The sequence below is a fragment of the Pholcus phalangioides genome, unplaced genomic scaffold (assembly GCF_987345545.1).
Source record: "Pholcus phalangioides strain wild (caught in Gottingen) unplaced genomic scaffold, Ppha-v1.0 ptg000012l_1, whole genome shotgun sequence".
NCBI lineage: Eukaryota > Metazoa > Arthropoda > Arachnida > Araneae > Pholcidae > Pholcus > Pholcus phalangioides.
The window spans coordinates 10715495-10739833 of NW_028301605.1; the positions used below are offsets into that span (position 1 = coordinate 10715495).

A 24339-nucleotide genomic window follows, 5' to 3' on the forward strand; every position below is an offset into this window, starting at 1 on the left:
TATTTGTATTTGTATTAAGTAAGGTTTCCTTTTTAAATAAAAGAAAATGCGGAAAGAAACGGGACATTCCTCTAAAAATGTCTAAAAGGTCAAGATGGCTTCAAATAAATGTTTGTAAAAAATTTGAGTATTATGATCAATTTAGTGTTATGATTATATACCCGATACTCGAATGTCTCCCCATCCCCCCCCCCCCCGACATTTTTCATCGAGTCGAGTCTCGAGTCTGAAAAGGGTGTGTGTGTGTGTGTGTGTGTGTGTGTGTGTGTTGCTCTGGCATTTTTACATTCCCACATATATTTCGTATAAAATTAATATAAATGTAGTCCCAAGAAATACAGGAAATACTTAAAAGCGCCTTCTTTGCGGACACCGGCAGAACAAAGAAATGGGTCGTAGAAGAGGGGCGACCGTAAAAAAAAATGCGGAAAGGGGGGTTCGTTATTGATCATTTTTGAAAAAATCAATTATCATTTTGTCGTAAAAGGGGGTGGCCGTGTGGATGTTCATTGTGTTTTGGTATTTTGTCAGTTCGTGCTGTATGAGGAAATAAACACTTATCAAGAATTCAGTCCATTAACCCTTAAATGCATGATTTTTTTTTAGAGCTGATAATTTTTTCATAGTTACTAATACGTAATAGAAAGCCAGTAAAATAATCTAAAAAAAAAAAATCTATTTCAAATTGTGCTGCTTATACAGGGCTTTAAAGAGGACCTACAGCACCTTAAAAATCCCTTATAAAAGAAATGTGCGTTGAAGGAAAAAATATTGCATTCTAAATGCATAACTACCTTCTTTGGGATTCAAACTATAGTAAGAAAAAAAAATTTGGTTGCATACTTCAAGGTAAAGAAAAAGGAAATGCACGAAACATTTTAACAAATTAGCAAAATCACAGCCGCAAATTGCTCTGCAACAAACGAAGCGTGTTGTCGTTAATTGGGATAATCGCACTACTTTTGTTTTCCCTTGTGTAACCCTAAAGAATGAAAGGAAAGAATAGGAGAAAGACAGACCTTTCTCTTACATATCTTTCCTTCTAAGAAAGGAAAGACGTAAGAGAAAGGAAATAATTTTTACATTTTATGGCCTTTGTCCGAAGTCTAATGCCAGTTGCCGGTGTCTGAAATCTGAGCCAAGCGAAAAGTGGCCGGTCAGTTCGGGAAGATACGAGATTTTGGACATGGACCGTAAACCATACATCTCATCATTTTCCTTTTACTCGTCGGACTGCAAAACATATCAGTGTGCGAGCTCTTAATATTATCTTTACCTGGGCTATACGTCACCCAAATTATAGTTGAGCCGTTTCTAGGTTGACTGGACGTCCTCATCTTAACCAGATCATGGCCCGCCGTTCTGCCTCAATGAAGAGATTTTAGCGAGCGGTCGAAGAAGACATGGGTCATGCTGGGCCCAGCATGTATGCGTTGTGTTCCTAAAGTAAAGCCTGTTTTTGTGTGATGCTTGTTATATGTTGTGCTGCCATCCGCCGTCAATTTTTCTAACTATGAGCGAAGTGTAATGATTGAATAATCATATCATTTTAGGCCTGCTTTTGTTGAGACTTTTCAACACGTAGATCGGCTCACATTCACGCCTCGAAGTTGGGAAAGACAGAAAGCTAACTTCAGCCGACTGCAACGGTGGGGTTCGGACCTGGGTCATCACGATGCAACATCCGGAGCACTAAGCACTCAAAGACCACCAGCGGGCAAGAAGACAAAAAGTTGAGGGTACATGGACAGGTGAGGTTACATGGGTTGTTGCATCGCTCTTCCACCATGGCCCACACCCTCTGGGTGGACCAGCTTTTATCCCCTATGGGGACAGAGCGGGGGGTCATGGTTGGTTTCGGGTCATCGCGATGCGAGTCCGTCACTGTGAATATTTGCTCATCACAGCAGCAACTGGACGTCCGGGTATGAAAAACCAATACTGAAGTCTCGGCAGATTTTTGAACTTTTCCGGGGAAACGTAATAGTGTACAATATAACTTGATATAACTACTCGCCACGTGTTGAAAATTCGGCAAAATCTACGGTAGTTGGTGAGAATTGACTCCATGTCTGGTTTTTGCCATGTCACGAGCACACGATCCGGTCACTCAAAATAACAGGTCTAATGGCGGTACCGTCATAAATGGCGAGTATGACACAATTCAGTAATTGCCACCTCAACGGTATTGTTCGAAAACACTGGAACAAAGCGTATGAAAAAGCTAAACCAGAATGAAATCCACTTCTGCGACATTTTTTCCCCCCCTTTTCGATAGACTTTCTCGTTCATACACCTTATGCACGGTCTAAAAAGTTAATGGAAGGAGGAATGTTAGCGAATTAATTATCCGACTAAAGCTTTAATTGGTTACGATGTAGCTCTCTCTCTTTATGTATTTATTCTTCTTCTTTTTTAATTCAAATCAAACACGTGTAGCATAACGACCACGAAGGACGGGAAAAAACACACCAAAAAAAATCCGAGTAAATGAGCATAGACTTTAGTAGCCATTACTGGCAATAACAACGAGGCCTAATGAAGAGTAATTTGAGACATACTTGTGTGTATGTGCGTGTGTGTACTCTCGGCTCTTTTACCGACAATTAAATCGCGCTTATCTTTCAACCATCTTCCTCTGCGCTAAAATGAGCTCGACGATAATTATTCTCTCATGATCTCAAGCGTTAACATGCGATTCCAATTTAATCTCCATACATGGATAAAACGGGACTATTTTATGAAGATGACCTGTTCTTTGCCAATTATACAATTCATTAATGAACTTAGATTTTTTTTTCCCTTCTAATCAACGGGTTTTATAGCCTAGTAAGCATCCCAACTTTGAGGCGCGAATGCGAGCCGATCTCCACGTTAAAAAAATCTCGCCGCAGATTGCAACAGGCATACAACGTTAAAATTATTCATTCATTACACTTCACTCACTCTGAGTTGAGAAAAATCTCATAGTTTGAAAAATTGATTCCAGATGGCAGCACTATCCATAACAAGCATTACACAAACAAAGTTCACTGTACGTACACGCACATTCCAACGTGTACCAATTCGTTAGAAATTCCGCAGAGGAATATGGACGGGGTGCATGTCTGGTTTAGTAGTGGCCTAGTAAGCATTTCCAAACTTTTGGCACTCAGGACTGACTACTATCCACGCCGTGGTTCTCACGCACAAACTGTCATACAAGTGGGTGTTCCAGACACGGCTGGACAAATCTTCAAAAATTTACATACCGAACTTGAAATAATGCATGAACGAATATATATTTGATATGCTAATGTTGGGTATGAGGGTGACAAAAAGCATTCTCTGGGTATGTAGGGTGACAGATTTCTCCAGCACTGGTTTGAGAACTCGTTAAACTATAGGGCAAACTTTCGACCCTCATTATCGTCTTTTACTCAAATTTACCCGGGGTTCTCTTGATCAAACAGTCATAACACAGGGTGGGTCCAGAAATCTATAAATTAGAGGGGTGATAATACAAGTCAAGAGAAACAAGAATTCTAATGAAGTTCAATGTCGCAAATGACTTTTATTTTATGACAATATTTGAAGCCACGGGCGTTAAAAAGGATTTTCCCCTCTAAAGTAACCCTGGGTATAAAAAGGGAAAATATCTCTTCTCCCCCGCACGCACACATACACATAATACCGTCAGGGGAGAGAAAAAATGGGAACAATATTTTTATTACAATGTTAATGGATTGTGATTGGAAGGGGAAAAAACTTTCCATCTTCATGATGTAAGCAAGGTTACCAATTTTGGTGACTTCCGAAATTGGGTAATGCATGTATTCCACGAATGCGTGGGTTGTGAACCTGGGTTGTATTGGGAAAATTGTTTGTGTTGATGTGTTTTGCGTGTGTGTGTTCTATCGTTTTCTTGATTTTGGCGGTAAGAGTTCTGGGATACCTTGTATAGTCATCGAAGTTCGAAAATCAACTCGAATACATCAGGCTATGTTATATCGAAAAAGTCGCTAGGACATTGGACACTAGAATTTCGTTAGTCCCACTGACCAATCTCAGAAAGAACCCTTTCTCAACAAACAAGATCTAGCGCCTTAAGCCGAGCACATTGTGGAAAGAAGAGGTACGTGATACACGAATTCCGACTAGGGAGGAAAAAATGCATAGGGGTGGAGAAAGAGATATATCCGCACATAGTCAAGGCGAAGGAAGATACAGGAAAATGATCGGAGGGGTTCGGAAATGTAAGGGTGTGAGATCACGATGATCCCTCCGCAGGAGAGGGAAAACATAAAAAAAAGGAGAAACGGACCAATCAGCTGATAGCTAAAATCAGCAGATCGAGATGCAGGCAAACATGTTTGTTAAGTCGCGCGCCTCGTTGTGATACTACTTCTTTACCTCCTCCACCTCTCTTCTCGAGTACGCGCGGTGTAGAGCGGAAAAATGCAATCGTTTTCGTCACTAAGTCTCTATTATACACTTCCGTACCTCTTGGTCGCCGCACCAAGTGCGTGGCCTTACACGTAACTTACTACCGTTTCGATGGAGCAGTGTCGCTTTTTTTTTTACCGGTGCATGTGCTGCCATCCGTGTTCCGAATCTCAAACTAGAAACTCTCACTGAATGATTCCATTTCCTGAATGTATTCAAAATATTGAAGGTCCGCATTATTCGCGCGTTCGTAAATCATATCATCTATTCGAAAACGAAACCGGCTCTTTCTCGCATTTGCTTAACTCGCGCAATCCAAAGATGCCGAGGCACGTATATTTCGGGGATCAACGAATTAGAAACGAAGATAGAAACTTAAAATTTTTTTTTTCCAGATCCAGGAAATCACTTCATTCTCACATACCATTCTCCAAAAAAAAAGCCATCAGCTGCTGCAGAAGTTCCTGATCCGAGGGGGCAAAAAAAAAAGACAACAAAATAGTCCTATTTCCTGACGGTTATAAGACAGCAAAAAAGGAAAGAACCCTTAGCCCTTTTCTTTTTCCTGCTCTAGCTTCTCTACACGTGATTCCATTCAAAACACCTTTTATCAAATCTTTTCTTTTACGCATTCGATGTGGGGGAGGGCCTTTTTTTTTTTCTTCCACAACCAATCTACGGGATTGGGCATAAAAAAAAAAAAGGAGAAAGGCCAGAAGGCCCTCTGGTAGTATCGGCAATACTACTGCTGCTGCTGCTACTCATCAAACCTGGCTGGCGATCTAATCGACTGGTAGTAAGAGATTTTCGGGAAAACAATCTTTTGATGGTCCTAGATTTCTTTTCTACTGATATTTGCTCCTATTTTTTTTCTCCTATTTTATTGTTATCATTTCTCCTTGCTTTTATTTGTGGTGCCTCCCTCTCTGTCGATAAGATGCAACGACGACTGCAAAACCGTAGGAATAAACAGAATAGAGCGAAACGTCATATGTGAGCGGTTATATAGTAAAAGTCAAAAGCAAAAGGAAAACGTTTCAAGTATCTTTTTTTAGGCGCTTAAGATAGCGTTAGGTGATCGCTACATTGTTTATAACGTCTGAGTTCATTGGACCGCGGGCTGAGAATTTTTATTTTTTTTTCCTGGTGTTTCGGCAACCTCTGTGAGGCAACCTGAGTCTCTGGAGCAGAGTCAAGAAGAGTGGCGTTGTAGTTTTTTCTAGCCGAAAACTTTGACACTGGGTACCTGAAGATTTGCTATCAAGATTTCGGTGAAACGTTAGGGAGCGGGTTTCTCCCAGACTATGGACTAATCACCTGGGAGTTTTTTTTATAGTTTATTGCAAGTATTGCTTAGAGCACACATGGTCAACCCTTGGCCCGCAGGCTAAATGTGACCCCTCGGAGTCATTTGATGTGGCCCGGGACGTCAAATCTATTTTTGTAAAAATGAACTGAACGGCACATTTTCAGATAATTCGAGTGACTCGTGGCACATTCTTAGATCACTTAAGTGATCCGCTGCATGCTTCTAGAGCACTTAGGTGATACGCGGCACGTTTACTGATCACCTAAAAGACCCGTGTTTCAGTTCCACATCACCTAAGTGGCCCGCTGCATAGTATCATATCGCTTGAGTGACCCGTGGAACATTTCCAAATAACTTGATTGATCTGCAGCTCATTCACAGATTACTTGAGTCACCACTCGTGGCGCAGTTACATGGCCCGTGGCACTGTTTTAGATTATTTACAGTTCCAGATCAATTAATTGGTTCGCGGCACATCACAAATCACATAAATAACCTGCGGTGCTGTTTCATATTACTTTAGAAAGTGGCCCACAACACATTTTCAAATCAACGAAGTGGCCCGCATTCGCCTAGAGGTTGAGCACCCGGCTGAAAAGTTACGTGATTTCAATGAATGAATATTCAAATCTCTCCCTCCAATAGAAAATCAAATCTCTCTATTATGGCTATAACTTCACACATAATTATGATATTTCTCAATATCAAATCCCGCTGTAAGATCATGGCAGTTGTTCTGAGAGTGTGCGCCGCGGCTCAAGGATCTTTAGTGCAGGTCTTTATACCTCAGCAGTTAATAGGAATTACATTTTACCCCTCACATTTCTTGTACTGCTCTTTCAATTACATGAATGTGCCGTGAGAGGGTTTATAACCAGTAGTGCTCTGGGCAGGGGTGTACTCAGCACCGACTTTAAAGGGAGGGTCAAGAAAAAATTGCTTCTAGAGAAATCATTAATTACTCACAACTTGAGAAAAGCATTTCAAATCAACAGAAATATATTAAGATAACATATATAAATGTATTTTCTTTCTATAATTTAATTTTTTCCCGAAAGTATTTCGGATTTTTGCTTATAACAAGGGCCTCCTATCCCACCCTTTTGGGTACGCCTCTGGCTATGAGGGTAGCTATATGCTCACTACGGCAAGGGTAATGATCAATAACGTGTGTATTTGGTTACTGGGGCAAAGGAACAGCAGGTATTTATTTGATCACAAAATATAGAGAGCAGGTTATCGCTAGAGTAAAGGAAGCCAACTTCTCTACGTTTCAAAACCCCTAAAGATATTCCAGTCTATTGTCTGGTAAAACAGCGTTAGAGCAGAGATCTAGAATCAAATTCCTTCATTTGAATAACAGAAATCAGATTAACATGTCGTCCTTAACTGACTAATAATTGAATTGCCAATGACTGCATGCACGGAACTAAATAAAGACGGTTGAAGAAATAAATGGAGGAAAAATGGCATGAAATATATTGGGAATTGGTTCGTGTGTACGGAATAGGTTCGAAGACACGGGAAGGAGGAAAAAGACATCAAAGAACGACAGTAAAGACGTAAAGACAGAAAGAGGGGGGGAGAGCTCGTCTCCTCCCCTAATTATCTCACGGCAGGCGAATTACTAATTTCAGGTAAAATCTCATCAGGCCCATTTGAGCATCTCTCAGTGTCAGCCGGTGTCACGAGCGCCGCAAATTAAAAGCAACCTTATGGAGAGACTGAAGTGGATAACTACACGCATTTAAATTCCATCATCCCGCATTAGTTATGTACTCGTTGCCTTCCCGTCTTTCACTCAGTAGTTCGATTAAGATTCAGCTAAAATACTTAATGAAGACATCGTCGATGCATTATTCATGTATGGTGTGTGTGTGTGCAATATTTGAATTTTACCTCGTTGGCGTCACATTAGGTTAATGACCCACCATTGTGAGTGTGTCTGCGAATGATATGCACGAGAGCGTCAATTAATTTCATCCCGACTGTTAAGGATGACTGACTAAATTTGACATTTGACAACCTAATACAGAATCAACTACATAAATTGAAGATATTTCAACTACATTCGTATAAAAGGTGGCGAAACGTTTTCAAAAAAGGGTAATACGTCCTACGTCGGAATTATCCAGAATTTCTTGGTTAATAAAAAAAAATAGATACAATATTTGTTGCGCCATCTGTTGGTGACGAGAGTTTCTAGAACAGAGAACACTGGAGGAAGGAAGGGAAGTTTTTTCATAAATACCGCCAACAAGCGCAAGAGGCGATAAGTAGCTAACTGTTATAATTTTTAATTTTTTTTTCAGTTTTACTAATTGCATTCCGATTCTAATTTTTTTTTTATTTTATGTTTCTATTTGAGATGAATGTAGGAATACTTGAATATTATACCTACTTGAATATTTTCATAATTTTTTGAGGACGACACCCTCAGACCCTTTCCTTTTTAGTGCTCCGTGGAGCACAGTTTGGAAACCACGGACCCAGAACATGTGTGTAACTTCAAAGGGTCCCATAAAAGTGTATGATCCAACTTCCTGGGTTTCCTAGAACTTCAAGAGTTGTCTATAGCATGTAAGAAACTTTGGAATCCCTTAGATCATGTATGCAACATCACGAGTTCCTTAGAATATGAATAGAGCTTCAAGGTGATTTCCTGGAACGTGTATAGAGCTTTCCTCCAAATGTGTCCTTCCCAACATGCATATGGAGCTTCAAGATAACATGGTAACAAGGTTACATAGCTATATAACGTGAACAAGGATGTGTACTACTTTCCCTTGTCATCATTGAGTTACACGGACTAGGATGTGTGTTCCCTATGTAAAACTTCCCCTAGCCTTGTATTTCTTTCCCTACCAATTTGACCAAGTTAGCTTTTTAATGATGTATATTCTTTTATTTCTGTTCTGCGTATAGTGTTGTTTTGCACCATCTATGCGCACAAATAATTCCCCAGAATGTTATATTATGCACAACTCGTAAATGTAATTGTTCCTGCAGTGTTTTTGCTCCATTTTATTTTATATTTATTTTGTTTTCTGATCTCCTTATCCAGTGTGCAATATTTCGAACCCTGCCTGCATATGACCAGCACCTCCTAGAGATGGAAGGCCTCTGCAGTGTTTGCCATAAACGTCATTCAGACTACCTAGCAAGTTTTCCACATTTTGAAGCACAGCATCCTATTTCGTTTCTTCTTATTTTGGCGTAAAATCTTCCTGATTGGCTCATAAATACCGCATAGTGATTGAACGTGGGGCATAGAAATCGCCGATTCTGAGCCCGATCATTTCTTTTCCTCACAACGATGATACTGAGCATGGAAATTTTTTTCCCCTTAATATTCTAAGGAAAAATGGACTACTTACTGACGTCACAAGCAGAGTGCCGAGGCCTTCTATCTCTAGGAGGTGCTGATATGACCCATGTTTCTTGCTTAAGTTAATATAATTTCTGATTTTGAGGACCCGTGATGTCACCATATGGTCTGCCATGGCTATGTTGTCCTCGTGTATTTTTTTTTTACCTCTATACGTTAGAAGTTCCTCGGGAATATTAACGTGGGAACGCGTTTGGTTTAATAAAATTTATATAACACGCACATTATTTCTAGGGTTTGCAACTACTCTGTCTCATACTAACCCCTCCATACACTGATTTGAAAAATTCCAGACCCACACACGCCAAGCACAAATAATCAATTCTCTCAAATTCACGAAGGCCAACGTAGCGTATTAGTTCCATTTCAGAAATTAAACAGATAGCTCAACACATACCCCATAATGCCATCATTCTTTCTTTTTTCCTCACTCCTAATAAGTAAGGTAAGGGGAAAAATGACTTAAGAAACAAGATGGATGAGGAGGAAAAAGTTCAGAAAAGAAAAAAAATATATATATATATATACAAGAAAAACTCTTCAATTCGCGTCCTCGTAGAGCTCATTAGCAGTTTCTTTTATTATTTATTATTATTTCTTTACTCAAGCCATTAAAGCTGCCAGGTAAAGGATGAGACTCCATAGCTTCTGGGACGATGACGACGGCAAATTCCGGCCCAAATCTTCGAGGATATGATGGAAAAATGAGTGAGAACATCCTGACGGGGGTGGAGCAAGTTCAGAACATTCTAGTACCTCAAAGGCATTTATCTATCTGGTCTCTCTCCCTCTATATAGCGTACTTTTTTTTTCTATACCTGAGGTCCTGAAGTTTTTAATGATCGCTATGCTTTTCTTAGTTTGCTTCGTTCAGTTTTTTTTTTTTCTTCTGCTAAATTTAGTGTTTAGAGGAGGAAAAAAAAAAGGCTTATTTTTTTTTTTCTCTTATAAACTCCTCTTTTCTAATATACTGTTCCTATTAGAGTCTTATATTTTTAGTCGATATAAGTAGCTGTGAGAAAGTTTTCTCAGATCCCTTAGGGGGTTTGAAACTTTGCAATTTTCTTCTGTATCAGCTAAAGATTTGTTTCCCAATAGTTCATTGTTTGTGAAGTTACTTTGGACTAGTTGGGGTATTATTCTGCAGTTGTTTCCCAGTAATTAAGCCGTACCTTTTCATGTCCTTATTTTAGAAATGTTTGTGCTTTTGTGACTGAACTGTGTTTATTTAAAAAAAAAACGTATACAACTTCAAGAGTTCTCAATAACATATACGCAACTTCAAGAGGTCCCACAAAAATATACGAAACCTCAAGGGATTCCATCAATGCATATGCACCTTCAAGAGTTCCACAGAACATTGATCAAACTTCATGGATTTCCTAGGATACGTATACAACTTCAAAGGGTTTTCTGCAATGTGTATGCAACTTCAAAGGGTTTTCTGACAATGTGCATTCAACTTCAAAGGGTTTTCTGCAATGTGTATGCACCTTTAAAGGTTCATATATTCATCTCAACTTGAAGAGTTCTGTAAAACATTATATATTTAATCACAGTCTATTTAACTCCTCAAAAGATCTCTGAAACACACACACACATGCTATTTCAAGAGCTCCCCAGAACATGTACATAACTAAACTTCAAGGGTTCCCGAGAAGATGTGCGCAACTAAACTTTATGGGCTTTCCTAAAACATGTATGCATTATCGAGAATTTTCTAAAACATTTTTCCAACTTCGAGTCCCCTACAACATGTAAACTACATTAAGAGCTCTTTAGAACACATATGGAGCTTGAAGGGTTTTTGATTTCCTGAGTACCTAACGCTTAGTGATCGTTATACTTCTTTTAGTTAGCTTTCGTTCAGTTCTTTTTTTGCTAAATTTAGTGGTTAGAAGAGGAAAAAAATGGCTTACTTTTTTGTTCCTATATAAATTTAAATTTAATTAATTTTTTTCCCATTTCTAATATACTGTTCCTACTTGAGTCTTATATTTTTGGTCGACATAAATAGCTGAGAGGAGGCGAGAGTATATCCGAGATCCCTTATGGGGTTGAAATTTTGAAATTTTCTTTTGTATCAGCTAAAGATTCCTAATAGTCCATTGCTTCAAGAGTTGCTTAGAATAAGTTAGGGTGTTATTGTGAGGTTGTTTTTTCCCATTAATTAAGCAGGGTATTATGGGAATTATAATTAATTTGGTCTCTTGCGCATCAAGTTCTGTAGCATTGCCTTAAACCAGCTTGTACTCTAGTTAAGTATTGGAGAACTGGAGAAACCGCGAGACACCCAGGCTCAGTCGCTAGTGATCTATTATTTAGATGTGAAGAGTGTGTAAATGCAAATTACAACAGTCAATACACCTGTAAGTGCTAATGCGGCCTTTATATCATCAACCACCTGTCGGAAAGGTATGATTTCAATTTAAAAAATGCTCAAAAGACGTTCAAAAATTACCTTGTACCAGTTTTAAGAGTGAGAATATAGTGAGTTACAAATTAGAAAATCCAAATTTTTATACCGTCCCCGTGACTTACTAACTTACTTATCGTCTAACTTCTAATAAGGGAGTTGTTGCTTTTCTGAGACCTACAAAAAAAATCCCCATGTTCCTAACGGAAATATTCACTGAGATATTTTGATTCAAACATTGTAGAAAAGTTGAGAAATATTAGGAAAAACTATAACGGACAACGCTTCCTTCCCCCATTTGTGTTGTTTTTCCAACTCTTCTTCGATTTTTGAATTCAAATATCTCAGCGAATGTTGCAGTTAAAAATATTGTAAGATTATTGTTGTTGGGTTCAGAAAAGATAGGGAAACAACTTTCTAATTGCATGTTAGAGGACTGGGGGAGCGTATAAAAATTTAGATTTTTCATCTTATCACACACTTTATCTACTCTCGAAACAGGCGTAGAGTGATTTTTGATCACATTTTGAGCACTTCTTAAATTGAAACCATATCTCTACGACAAATGGTTGATGAGATAAAGGCAGCATTGACACTCACAGGGCTTCCTTCAGCCACCACTTCGATGTTTGTCAAGATGAACTTCCTACCGTTCAGAGCATTAGGCGATGGTGTAAACAATTCCGAGACACGGGTTGGCAGGATAAAGGGAAATTCCCTGACCGTCCCCGCATGTCAGACGAAAGTGTGGAGCGCATCCGACAGAGTTTCGCGCGTGCAGTCTACAGAAATCCACTCGCAGTGGATGCAAACATACTCGCAAAAGTTTGACTACCGTATAGATATATGCCGTGCATCCCAAGGTGGACATATTGAGGACTTTTAATTTGGTTCGTGAAAAAACTTTATGATTAGTCATGTAATATAAAATTAATCATAAGTGTCTATATTCAATATTTTTCGTAATATACTCATCTAAATGCGTGATTCATGCTTCAAAATTCAATTTCACCCCTCCAAATTTCATTGAGAATACTCCAAATTTTTGGATTTTTTTTTAAATAAAGTAATTTTGCATGGATAAATAAATGCGCCTCGTTTTACAAATGAAAAAAAAAATTGGAAGGAAAACGTGAAAAATTACTCTTCAAAATTATGTTTTCGAATAACTCTCATCGTGTCTGATGTTTAACATTTTATGCACTTAGTAAGTGCTGTCATCTAACTAAATAGAAAATTGGCAATTAAAGAATATCTAAAAATGTAACACGAGCCTGCTGGAAATAAAAAAAAAAGAACTAAATCCTCACATACAGTACGTCTCAAAAAAAAAAGAAATTTTTAGAAGAAATAAAGGTTCAAACGGGTAAAGAAAGACACGAACCATCCTCAACTAAAAAAAAAAATTGACCAGTCCATCTACTACGGCCGTTTTTATAAAGAAGTAGAAAGGAACAAAGAAAAAATAACATTGCAATGGCTGCACCAAAACGATAATGATAGGTCATAATATCGGAAAGAAGCGCTTTGAAGATCACGTCACAAAGAAAAGAAAATTGAACCCTGAGTCACAAAAGACAGCTAAGACATTTTTTTTCCAGACATATATACAGCAATATATATATATATATATATATATAAAGTACACAAAAGAAAAATATTCCCTAAAAGAAAGAGATAAAATGTCAACTGTATCTAAAACGCAGTGGCGGCACGATAAGAATAGTAGGCACTGTCAAGTGTAACGAGTAAACGACACGATCCTTTTTTGGAGAAGTGTCACAATCAAAAAAAAAAACCGGAAAATAAAAGACACTTCCAGATAAAACAACAAAATACAAGAAATTCAAGCCTCCCCCATTGACCAGAAGGAAATAAAGTACAACTGACTTTATATTGCATGGGGTTATCGAGTATATTTTAACCCGTGATGTTCACCAGAAGCCATCTTTCTTTGCTTTTCTTCTGTAAATCGACTTGACAATGCCACTGAGGATGTCCAAAATCTGAGCAATTCGCACAGTTGCTGGTTATCGTTGAGTCACGTGATCAAAATTGTCTTTTACTTCGCATCTTGCCCACAAGATTACGCCCAGACTAATTGGTAGTTTGACTGGCTAATTCACTGTTCGCATAATTGCTGGCGATTCTGGTCAAGTCTTTCGTCTAATGACCGGAGAATATGGGGGTGGGGACCGACAATAGGTCTAGTTACCGGGGAAGGGGGTGAAACATCAGGATTTTAGGGATGCTTTGGTGAGAGCATGGGCTAGCATATGCATTAGCTTACTCTACCGAAAATGAACTAATTACAATACTAATTACAATGGTTATCGTGATTTCTGAACATTCATCTCACCTTCGATGCACGATCCCCGCTCGTAGAAATACCGTCCGTGCGACGTTATACGCAGACCGGCACCGACACCAAGCGAGTGCGAGTCATCAGGGCTCAGGAGACATAGAGACCGATCCGGATCGAACTCGAACGATCTGCATGTGAAGTCTGCGTGGTGGAGACAGGCAGCTTCACAGGCTTCCTGGGTGGTAGCTGTGCTCTGAACATGAACGTGGCCCTGAACCATTGCTCGACCGGAATGCTGGTGGAACATGCATCGAGATGGCTCTGTGTGAAATTAAAAATAAGTAAATTAATTATTAATTAATTAAATATTCATAAATTGATCAGATAGCATTTCAGTTTCGGTATCGTTGAGGATGAAGTGTTTCCATAAAATAATCAAATTTCCCATCTCTTCATTTTTTTTTTAAAAGGAAATACAGATTGGTAAAAAGTCCTTGAAAAAATAAAACCAATCGAATGACATTTGCATTACGATGGTATTATGGTCTAGGACAGGGGTTCTTGACCTACGGGTAGCGACCGAAAGGGATCGTATATCAAACCAAACATTCTGTTAATAAATAATGTTTATTAAGCATTTTCATCTTCAACTAATCGCTAATAGCAATCAACTAATAGCTCGTGAATTACATAGGCCACCAGATGGCGACATGTATGTAGGAAAATGTCCTCTCCACTTGTTAATACAAGATTTCTCGAAAGACAGGTTATATTTTTGGAGATGATTACATGGAAGAAAATTCATTTCTGCCCCTACGGGGACTCGGGCCGCCCTTGGTCTCTCGTTTGCCGGACGAGTGTTCAACCCAATAAGGTATGGAATAGCCCCAAGTGCTTTACCCGGTAAGCTATGTAATAGCCCCCTGTTCTCTCGTTTGCCGGACGAGTGCTCTACCCACTTTCTTTCTTTCAAACCGAGCACAACTCAGGTCTATCATCATCTATGGGCGATTTACTACCTAGTGAGTTGTGTCGGAAGTGTAACTGTGTGTGTATACCTAACAGTCTGAGTGCGTATGTAGTGTTGTGTTTGATTTTTCAGTGCTGCAATCTATATTTCAGAAGTGAAATGAGTGGAGTGTTATGATTGAATCACAATTTGTATTGTTTGTAGGTCTGTTGCTCTCTGTGGCGAGACTTTTTAAAGGAGAGATCGACTCGCCTTCGCGCCTTCCAACTTCAAGGAGCGTGGGGCTCGAACCTGGGACCTCACGAGACTCCGTCACTATGACCACTCGACCACCACAGCGACTGATTTATCCACTAAACTACGGAATAGGCCCAGTCTCTCGTTTGCCAGACGAGTTCTCTACCCCTAAACTATGGAATAGCCCCGGTCTCTCATCTGCCGGACGAGTGCTCTACCAGTTAACCTATTAGATTAGTTGAGTACCCGTCCGGCAAACGAGAGACCGGGGTTCGAGTCCCCGTGTGGGCAGAGATAAATTTTCTTCCTTGTAATCATCATCTCTAAAAATATAACCAGTCTTTTGAGGAATCTTGGTATTAACAAGTGGATAGGACATTTCTACAAACGAAAAATCTCAACTCTGAAAAGTATTTCAATTCAAAACGTGCTCTTATACAATGATAATTGTTCTAACTTTCGCCTGTACTTTCCGTGCAATCCATGTATTTCGATCCCAGAGTGGTATCTAGCTGATACAAAACTGGATCCAAATCAACTAGTTAATCAGATGGCTAAGCTTGAAGAAGTTAATCCTAAGCTATAATCTTCTTACAGAGACAAGAAAACAAAAAAATTGCGCTTGCATAAGATACCGTATAATCAAAAAAAAGTCAATAGATTAGCGATAGATTTTTCTGTCATCTTAATGTACATTGGGTAATTGATAATAGTCCAAAATAAGCGACCATTAACTCGGTTTGAAATTGCTCTATACCAGTTATATACGGATGAGAATCTCACTGGATATACTACCGAAATAAGTGATGGTGAAACTCTTACTCTCCCCCGAAAAGTTATCAGAATAATAATCTGTTCCCGGTCTTTTATTTATGTTGTTATTATCAGATGCGACGTCACGATCTTGTAGTATGTGATCGGATTCACTGATGAGCACGAAAAAGGCGTGGGAACCATCGTGATTGTTTGCGTGGACCTCCATCTTAATTCCACCCGAGTTTCTCCCGTGTATACCAAAGAAAGCACGATTTTAAGTGGCTCTTCTTTGATCGATAAATATCGAGTCACAGGTTGATAATAAGTTATTTTTTGTTAATTAAATATTTATCATTTACGTCATATACACCTTGAGTAAGATATGTTGTCATAAATGATAATAATGAAGATAAAATGATTTGTAATTAGCCTATACTCGGTAACTGTGTATGAACATCGACTTACTCTCGAATTATTGATTTTTGCGTGTTATTTTCTGTAGCAATGATAAATTTCGCATAGATGTGTATTCAGATTTTGATAATTTTAAATTTTTGATTTTCTGGATTGAAAGTTTTTGGTTTAAATAATTTTCAATTTCAGCAATATTAAATTTTAAGGCGTCTCATACCTTTTAACTGGTGCTATGCTCTAGATGAAATATTATCAAAAATACTATTTAAGCAATGATTTATTTCAACGTGTTCACACGTATTGTCTATTCTATTCTATGGCAGTAAAAAATTCCACATGTCTCTAATACTTAATTTTTTGCAAATTTTCAAAAAAAAAACCGCATTGAAAACAGCTTGCGTACAAGATAAAATAGCATGGCCTTAATGTTATCGAATAAAAATTGATTCAAATTAAAGGAAGCTGTTCAGTTCATGAAATGGGGAGCAAAAGATTTAATCTTATTTGAATTAAATTTTAAATTAAAAAAATTATATTTATAAGAGAATAAATTAAATTCAAAAACAACAGAAGAAAGAAAATTTGAATTCGGGTAAATAAGCGAAGAAATCAAATTTTGCAAACTAAAAAAAAATTTAATTCAATTGTAATAAATCTATCTAAAATCAGAAATACGGAAAAACTGAATTCAGAAATACGAAAAAAATCCGTATTTAGATGTTAAGAAATTTTTTCAATTTAAATAATGCATAGATATTAAACTTTTGATTCCGAAATCAAGAAATCGGATCGAATTTTGAGATCAAGAAATCCATCGGATTGTTTTTAATTGCGGAACTAAATCAGACAAGAGAATGAATTTTCAGATAAACTTATCCAAGATTTAATTAATATTATAAATTAAAATTTGAAATAAAATTCAAAATAATAAGATGAATATTTTTTTTTCTTGCATAATACCCTGAAGCATAATCATGAGGAATTTCTTTTACAAATAATAATAAAAATATCGCATGCGAAAAACTCGGTTTTAATTGAGAGAGAACGAAAGACAAAACAAGATAATTTCATAGAAATTCAGGCAGACTTCAGAAGGAATAAGGAAATAAATTTCACAAATTCTCAGTCTAAATGATTACCAACTGTTGAGAAATATTTATCTCTACAAATTAACATTACAATGAGAGAGAGGAAAAAGTTTATTTCCATTCCTCGCGAAAACCCAGTCACAGGCAAAATTTCATTCAACTTAACACAAGAACACATTGAATTCTCAAAATTAAGCAATTCTATCGAGTTCCAAAATTAAGGAACTAAATTGACTTTCGAATTAATAAATCCAATCTCGAATGTTGAAATTGAAAAAGAAAAAATAATTTCAGTTTTGAAATCAAGAGAAGAAATTATATTTAAAAACACGAAAAAATTTTCAATTTAGCGGTTAAGATTTGAATTCAGAAAAATATATGAAAAATTTAATTCAAATATTTAGCGAAATTTAAAAATAATTTTAAAAAATTAAATTAAATTCTGAACTCTTACCAAAATGAATTATTTCTAAATTCAAGAAATTCAATCAAATATAGAAATTTTAAAAAAATGATTTAAAGAAAAATAATAAATTCAATTCAAAAACGAAAGAAGAAATTTGAGTTAGCAAAGCTAAAGAAATTAAATTTAACACAACAGCAGTTTTAACACACACAAAAAAAACGGAAAATCGAAAAAAAGAAATTCATGCAGACATTCGGAATAAATTTCACAAATTCTCAGTCTAAAAATCTGAATTTTTAATTCAGACATGTAATTGAAATCTGCGCAGTGAAGTGAATGAATTTTCAGATTAAGAACTTATTTACATCCGGAATTCACCACAAATTACAGATTTTATCGAGACCACACAGACAAAAAAAAAATCAAATTTAAACATTGAAATTGGAGAAATTTTAATCATGAATATTCATTTTAAAAAAGAAAAGAGTCAAAAATTATTTCATTTCCCAGAACAAAATGTCAAAAACTGAAAGTTTCCACTTCAACGGAAAATCGAAAAAAAAAAAAATTTCATGCAGACATTCGGAATAAATTTCACAAATTCTCAGTCTAAAAATCTGAATTTCTAATTCAGACATGTAATTGAAATCTGCGCAGTGACTTGAATCAATTTTCAGATTAAGAACTTATTTATATCCAGAATTCACCACAAATCACAGATTTTATCGAGACCACCGACACACAGACAAAAAAAAAAATCAAATTTAAACATTGAAATTTGAGAAATTTTAATTATGAATATTCATTTTAAAAAAGTCAAAAACTATTTTATTTCCCAAAATCTCAAAAACTGAAAGTTTTCACTTCAATGAGAATCGAAAAAAAAAATTTTCATGCAGACATTCGAAATAAATTTCATAAATTCTCTGTCTAAAAATCTCAATTGTTAATTCAGACATTTAATTGAAATCTGCATAGTGAAGTGAATGAATTTTCAGATTAACAACTTATTTATATCCAGAATTCACCACAAATCACAGATTTCATCGAGACCACCGACACACAGACAAAAAAAAAATCAAATTTAAACATTGAAATTTGAGAAATTTTAATTATGAATATTCATTTTGAAAAAGTCAAAAACTATTTTATTTCCCAAAATCTCGAAACTGAAAGTTTTCACTTCAATCAGAATCGAAAAAAAAAAAATGTCATGCAGACATTCGGAATAAATTTCACAAATTCTCAGTCTAAATATTTACCAAAAGTTAAAAAACAATTTATCTCTACAAACTAACATTACAATGAGAGAGAGGGGAAAATAATTTTTTCCCTTCACGTGAGCGAAAAAAGTTTATTTTTCCATTCCCTACGAAAACCCAGAGACAGGCAAAATTTCATTCAACTTGACACAAGAACTCGATTTAGCGCGTGGAACCTGTTCAGCTGCAGTCGGTCGGGACTTTTCTATTTCACCTTATATATATACATTTTTTTTTTGTCCGGGAATAAGTCTTGACATTTCAACTGGAAAAAGCACTTTCTCCAGTATTTTTTCTTCTTTCTTTATTATTCCTCACTTCACTCAGCCAGGGGTGCTGGATTCAGCGGGCGGTGCTTTGTCATCTACATTTTATAGCGTTCTCACAAGAAATGAGAGTGTCCTAGAGCGTGGCATCCTAGAGTTCTCTCTCTCTCTCTTTTCTTTTGAGATGTCACTGGTTTCCGTGCCGTTTTCCACGCTTTAGAATTCAAAAACGTTTTTAAGCCTTATATATATTTTTTTCTCCACTTCTTCGCCATGAAAAATGTGCATAAATTTGACAGCCTCAAACGCCTTCTTATGTTTTTATTTATCTATTTTTATGTTTTCTTTACTTTTATTTTCTTCCTTTACCCTCTTTACTTGACAGAAAATGAAAAATGGAACTTTTTGTAAATTTCTACCGAAAAATACCGTACTATATCAGCTGTGTTTTTTTTTTTTAATGGTGTGAGTATATGCCCTGAAAATAAGCTATATATATATAAATAATTTCGTAACTTTTTTCTTTTGGACGCTTTTGTACGTAGCGTCGTAATCTATTACGCCGCTGAACTCCATTGTGAGTGCTTCTGGCTTGGGAAATTATGTTTCTATGGTATTGCACGATTATGAATCTTGATTTTTTTTTTTTTTTTTTGCCCCGAAGAAAAGCGTGGTTTCTCGTTGAAAAATTCATAGCCGTGCGTGCGGGATAAATCTTGGGGGGGGGGGACCGTTTTAGATAGAAATATCCAAAGTACCAAAAGCTACCTATGATTTATTTGGTTCTGTCGTCTTAGATACTACTTCAGGAACTATGGTGTTGTCTGGTTTTAATTTATGCAGCGGGGAACTGGTTTTACATCCAGCAAGAAGTATCTTTTACTGTTCGGAGAGATACCTCCTCGGGCATCTCAAAACTTTTCAGTCATCTTTAAGCTAATGTGAGCAATGTTCAAGCTATTCCAAGCCATATTCAGGCTATTCCAAGCCATATTCAGACTATTCCAATCCATATTTAAGATATTCCAATCCATATTTAAGATATTCCAAGCTATATCCAAGCTATTCCAAGACACATCTTCAAACTGTTCCTAGCCATCGTATTATCAGGTTCCTTTAAACTATTTCCGTCATCTTCAATCCATTTCCTGAAATCTTAAGCTATTATTAGACACCTTCAAATTATTCCAGGCATCTTCCAGCTACTGTCAGACATCTTCCAAGTATTGCGAGTCATCTTTAAGCTATTTCAAACCATCTTCAAGCTATTTCAAACCATCTTCAAGCTATTTCAAACCATCTTCAAGCTATTTCAAACCATCTTCAAGCTATTTCAAACCATCTTCAGACTGCTTCAAGTGATTTTCACGATATTATCGGACACCCTCTCTTCAAATTACTCCACCCATCTTCCAGCTATGGCCAGCCATATTCAAACTTTTCCAAGGCATCGTCGAGCTGTTGTTTTTTTTAGCCATTCAATCCATTCCCAGCATTTTAATTCATTACCAACTTCTGTCAAGTTGGCTTCTTCATCAGTCACTTACGAAGTATTCCAATCTTTATAAATCCATTAACTAGCCATCTCCAAGCCAAATACCATTATCAAATACCTTCACAAATCACTTCCACTAACTTCAAACTATTCCAAGCTGGCTTCTAACTGTTCTATAACACCTACAAACTATTCCATACTATGCTGTTCACCATATAAAATGTACGCATGAGAAGGAATGAGATTAAGGTATAGAAGGATGGCAACGAGTTGTTATTGGAGAGGATGGCGCGAAACGCCATGCTTTTCTCATGTATGTCAGTGTATCGTCTTATAAAATGTATTTTATATGTTTTTTGCGTGTAATAAATGCTCAGGAAACCGATGTGTTTTTCCTCTGTGAAGAATCTGACCTATTCTGCCAAACGATGGAGGTGATAGAAGAGCCCAAAAGATCAGGAAACACTCCACCAACACTGTCCCATCTCTAACCAGTTTTGAGCTATTGTGGATAATCGATTATGCGAAAAAAAATGCGTGAGGTCTAAAATATACAGATTTGTGAAGTTTCTGAGAGATCTACACGCAAACTAGACACATATTTGGAAAGCGCAGAAAAATTCTATAAGGTCACTTCTATATATATTTCATTTAAATATCTGGATCTAATGGCGAGTTACAGGCACTGAAAGATTAGCGAAGTCTAAAATTGAATTGTCGCCAAAATTTTTAATTTACAATTCCACAAACACCCTTCTATCTCCGATCCATTACCAACGATCTTCAAGCTATTTTCAAACATCTTCAATATATTATCAAGCACCTTCGAACCCATTATCAAAAAAAAAAAAGCTGTTGACAGATATCTTCAAGCTATCCCCAGCCGACTTCAAGCTATTTCGCAAATAGCTGCTTACGTAGGATTGAACTTAGAGGGGTTGCACAGAGTTTGCAAAAGGAGGGGGACACAATGATTTTTTTCTAAAGAATTTTCAGTTACTAACCTTCAAAAAGTATTTAAAATTATCAGAAATTGACAAACATAACGATATTTTAAATATTTTACAAAAGTATTTAAAAATATCTTCAATTTTTGATTGCCCAGATGGAGGGGCAAGAGCACTCTGTTCCCTTTCCTGCGCACAACTCTGAGTCCAAGGCATTCTCAAAACTATCACCAGTCATCTTGAAGCTATTTAAAAGGCATCTACAAAATTTTACTTTCCATCTTCAATTCATTACCGGCCATCATCAAACTACTATTGGGCTGGTGATGACTATATATGACTCTGATCTCGGTATTTTATTAAATTTTATTCAGACGTATGCTTCCATACCTAAGACATGCCATCCAGACAATTCTTCTTTACTCACAGAATCTCGTGAAGTAGTCCTAAAGCACCTAAAACTCAGAAATTTCAAGACCCCCCTTTCCCCCTTATCGGCATGGAGCACAATGGCTTAAGATAACACTTTGCAGTTTAGTAGGAACGGAGAGCAAACACATACCATACTATACCTCAAGTTTGAAGAGATTAAACGTAATTCAATTCAACTCGTGTATGAATTAAGGAGAATTTAGAAATTAACAATGGTTCGGATACCTCCCGTTCGGTTGGTCCTCCCCGTGCGATTATATATATATCCTCTCATATCAACGATGGAACACGAACATGCACTTTCACTCGCTCTCTATCCTCTACGCCGTGAAATGGCTTCGTGCCGTATTTACGTGTGCGTTGTGAATCTTTCAGCCATCCTCTTCTCTCAGTCATTGTCGTCTCTGCGTTGGCTAATAACACTTGGGCTAATCGCATTAAAAAGACACGTTGGATCGACCGATTAAAGCTCGTTGAGCTGGAAAATCACGATTTCGACGTTAACTTCCGAGAAGTGTTTGCCCTTTTGGTCGATATGGGAATGAAATATACGCGAATAAAACGAGCGGTTCGGGGTGAATTATGGTTTACGTGAACGAATGAATTCATCAATTTTTTAATGGTTACATTTCGCTAATGGCTCAGGGTATTAAATATAAGTATTCTTAGATATCATCCATGTGAACTTGTGACTAAGGCCTCTCTTCTATGTCACGATATACTGAGAAATACGCTTGGTATTTTGAATCCTGAAATCCAGGCACACTTGGCATAATATACAATCAATAGTGATGTAAAGGGTTACAGGTGTGATGCTTCAGATCCCAAGAATGCCCCGAACATATACCTGTTTCGGCGTAAATTAGTTTTTGTCGCCAAGCTGTTTCTCCATAACACATTCAGTGTCTTTTTCTACGCGGTCATTTCCAAGGATGCCAAAATAGCGATAAAGACGTCAATCGAGAGAGATTTTTAGCGCTGTCGTGAACCCCTTTACGATCACGGACGAAATATCTCGTCCAAACGCACGTGGAATCAATCCAGTTCCCCGTGTTTTCTTTCCTCTCTCCTCACAATCACGAATCTTTATTGTAACCCTATGAACCAAAAAGTTGTTCTTTCCCTCCCCATTTTTCTTTCTTTACTCCTGTTAGTGATTTTTTTCCTCACACATAATTTATCTTTCTATTATGTACATGCAAGAACGAAAAATGACACCTTGTGGATTGGTTGACCCCCACCAGGAAACCCCATTAATCTTTGTGTATATACGTTATTTGTGCCATCAAAAATATAACTGCTATATAAAAGCCCCAGTTTCTCACCTGGTATCCAAAAATGTAACTTTTTTTTTTTTATTGATTCTTAATTCCCTATGGTCCATATATCCAGAAAACCAAGTTCATCAAAATACTTCCATCAGAATGGGTGCTACGTACGTCTGGAGCATTGTCAGTTTATTTGTAACCACCCTGTATTAATATCTATTTTGTATGACTGAGTACAGTCGAATCCCGTTATAACGAACTCCAAGAGACCGGAGAAATCACTTCGCAATAACGAAATTTCGTTATAGATGAATTCAAGGTATTTGCACTTTGGTCCTATGCATACTTATCTGAGGGATTAGAATAGTGTCCGTTAAAACGAGATTTTCGCTATAATGGTATTCGTTAAAACGGGATTCGACTGTATATACATACATGTATTTTTTTAATGCTATAATACCAACAGTAAGTCTTATTTAGGGGGGGGGGACTAAGGGTCTCTATAAAATGTAACTCCACCAATGTAATATCGGCCAACCCTATCACTTATGGGCGTTCATTAATTAATGAGAACTCCTCAGAACCAACCGTATGTTGGAAATAATAGTCACGTTATTCCTCCTCTCGATGCTAGTTTGTAACTATCGTTGATAGCGTTGTGTACAAGAGAATGTAAATGTACCGATCGATAAACAAAGGATACTCGTATCCTTTCGAGGCTCCGGGCCTTGAATCATCACCCTATAAATATCCGTTGTGCCCGCGTGGACGCTTACGTCTCCAACATAAGACTCTTATTAAATATCGAATACAATGTCGAGGGAGATTGTAGTGATGTCGACAGTGTTCATCCCGCTAAATTAGTAATTAGCAAAATAATAACGTGGTATAAATAATTCAATAGCAACGCATGAAATGTAAGCACTGAATTATAATTAGAATGAACAATTATTTG

The 24339-nt window shown here is 37.1% G+C and overlaps 1 protein-coding gene across 1 annotated transcript in view; it reads right to left on the reverse strand.

Annotated features, from left to right (window-relative positions):
* The window catches only part of LOC149079521 (uncharacterized), a 276137-nt gene that overhangs the window by 98622 nt on the left and 153176 nt on the right, over positions 1-24339 (reverse strand). Inside the window, exon 5 of the mRNA XM_089240166.1 lies at positions 13898-14164. Within this exon, the coding sequence (XP_089096292.1) occupies positions 13898-14164 (267 nt within the window). The remainder of the gene's footprint in view (positions 1-13897; positions 14165-24339) is intronic.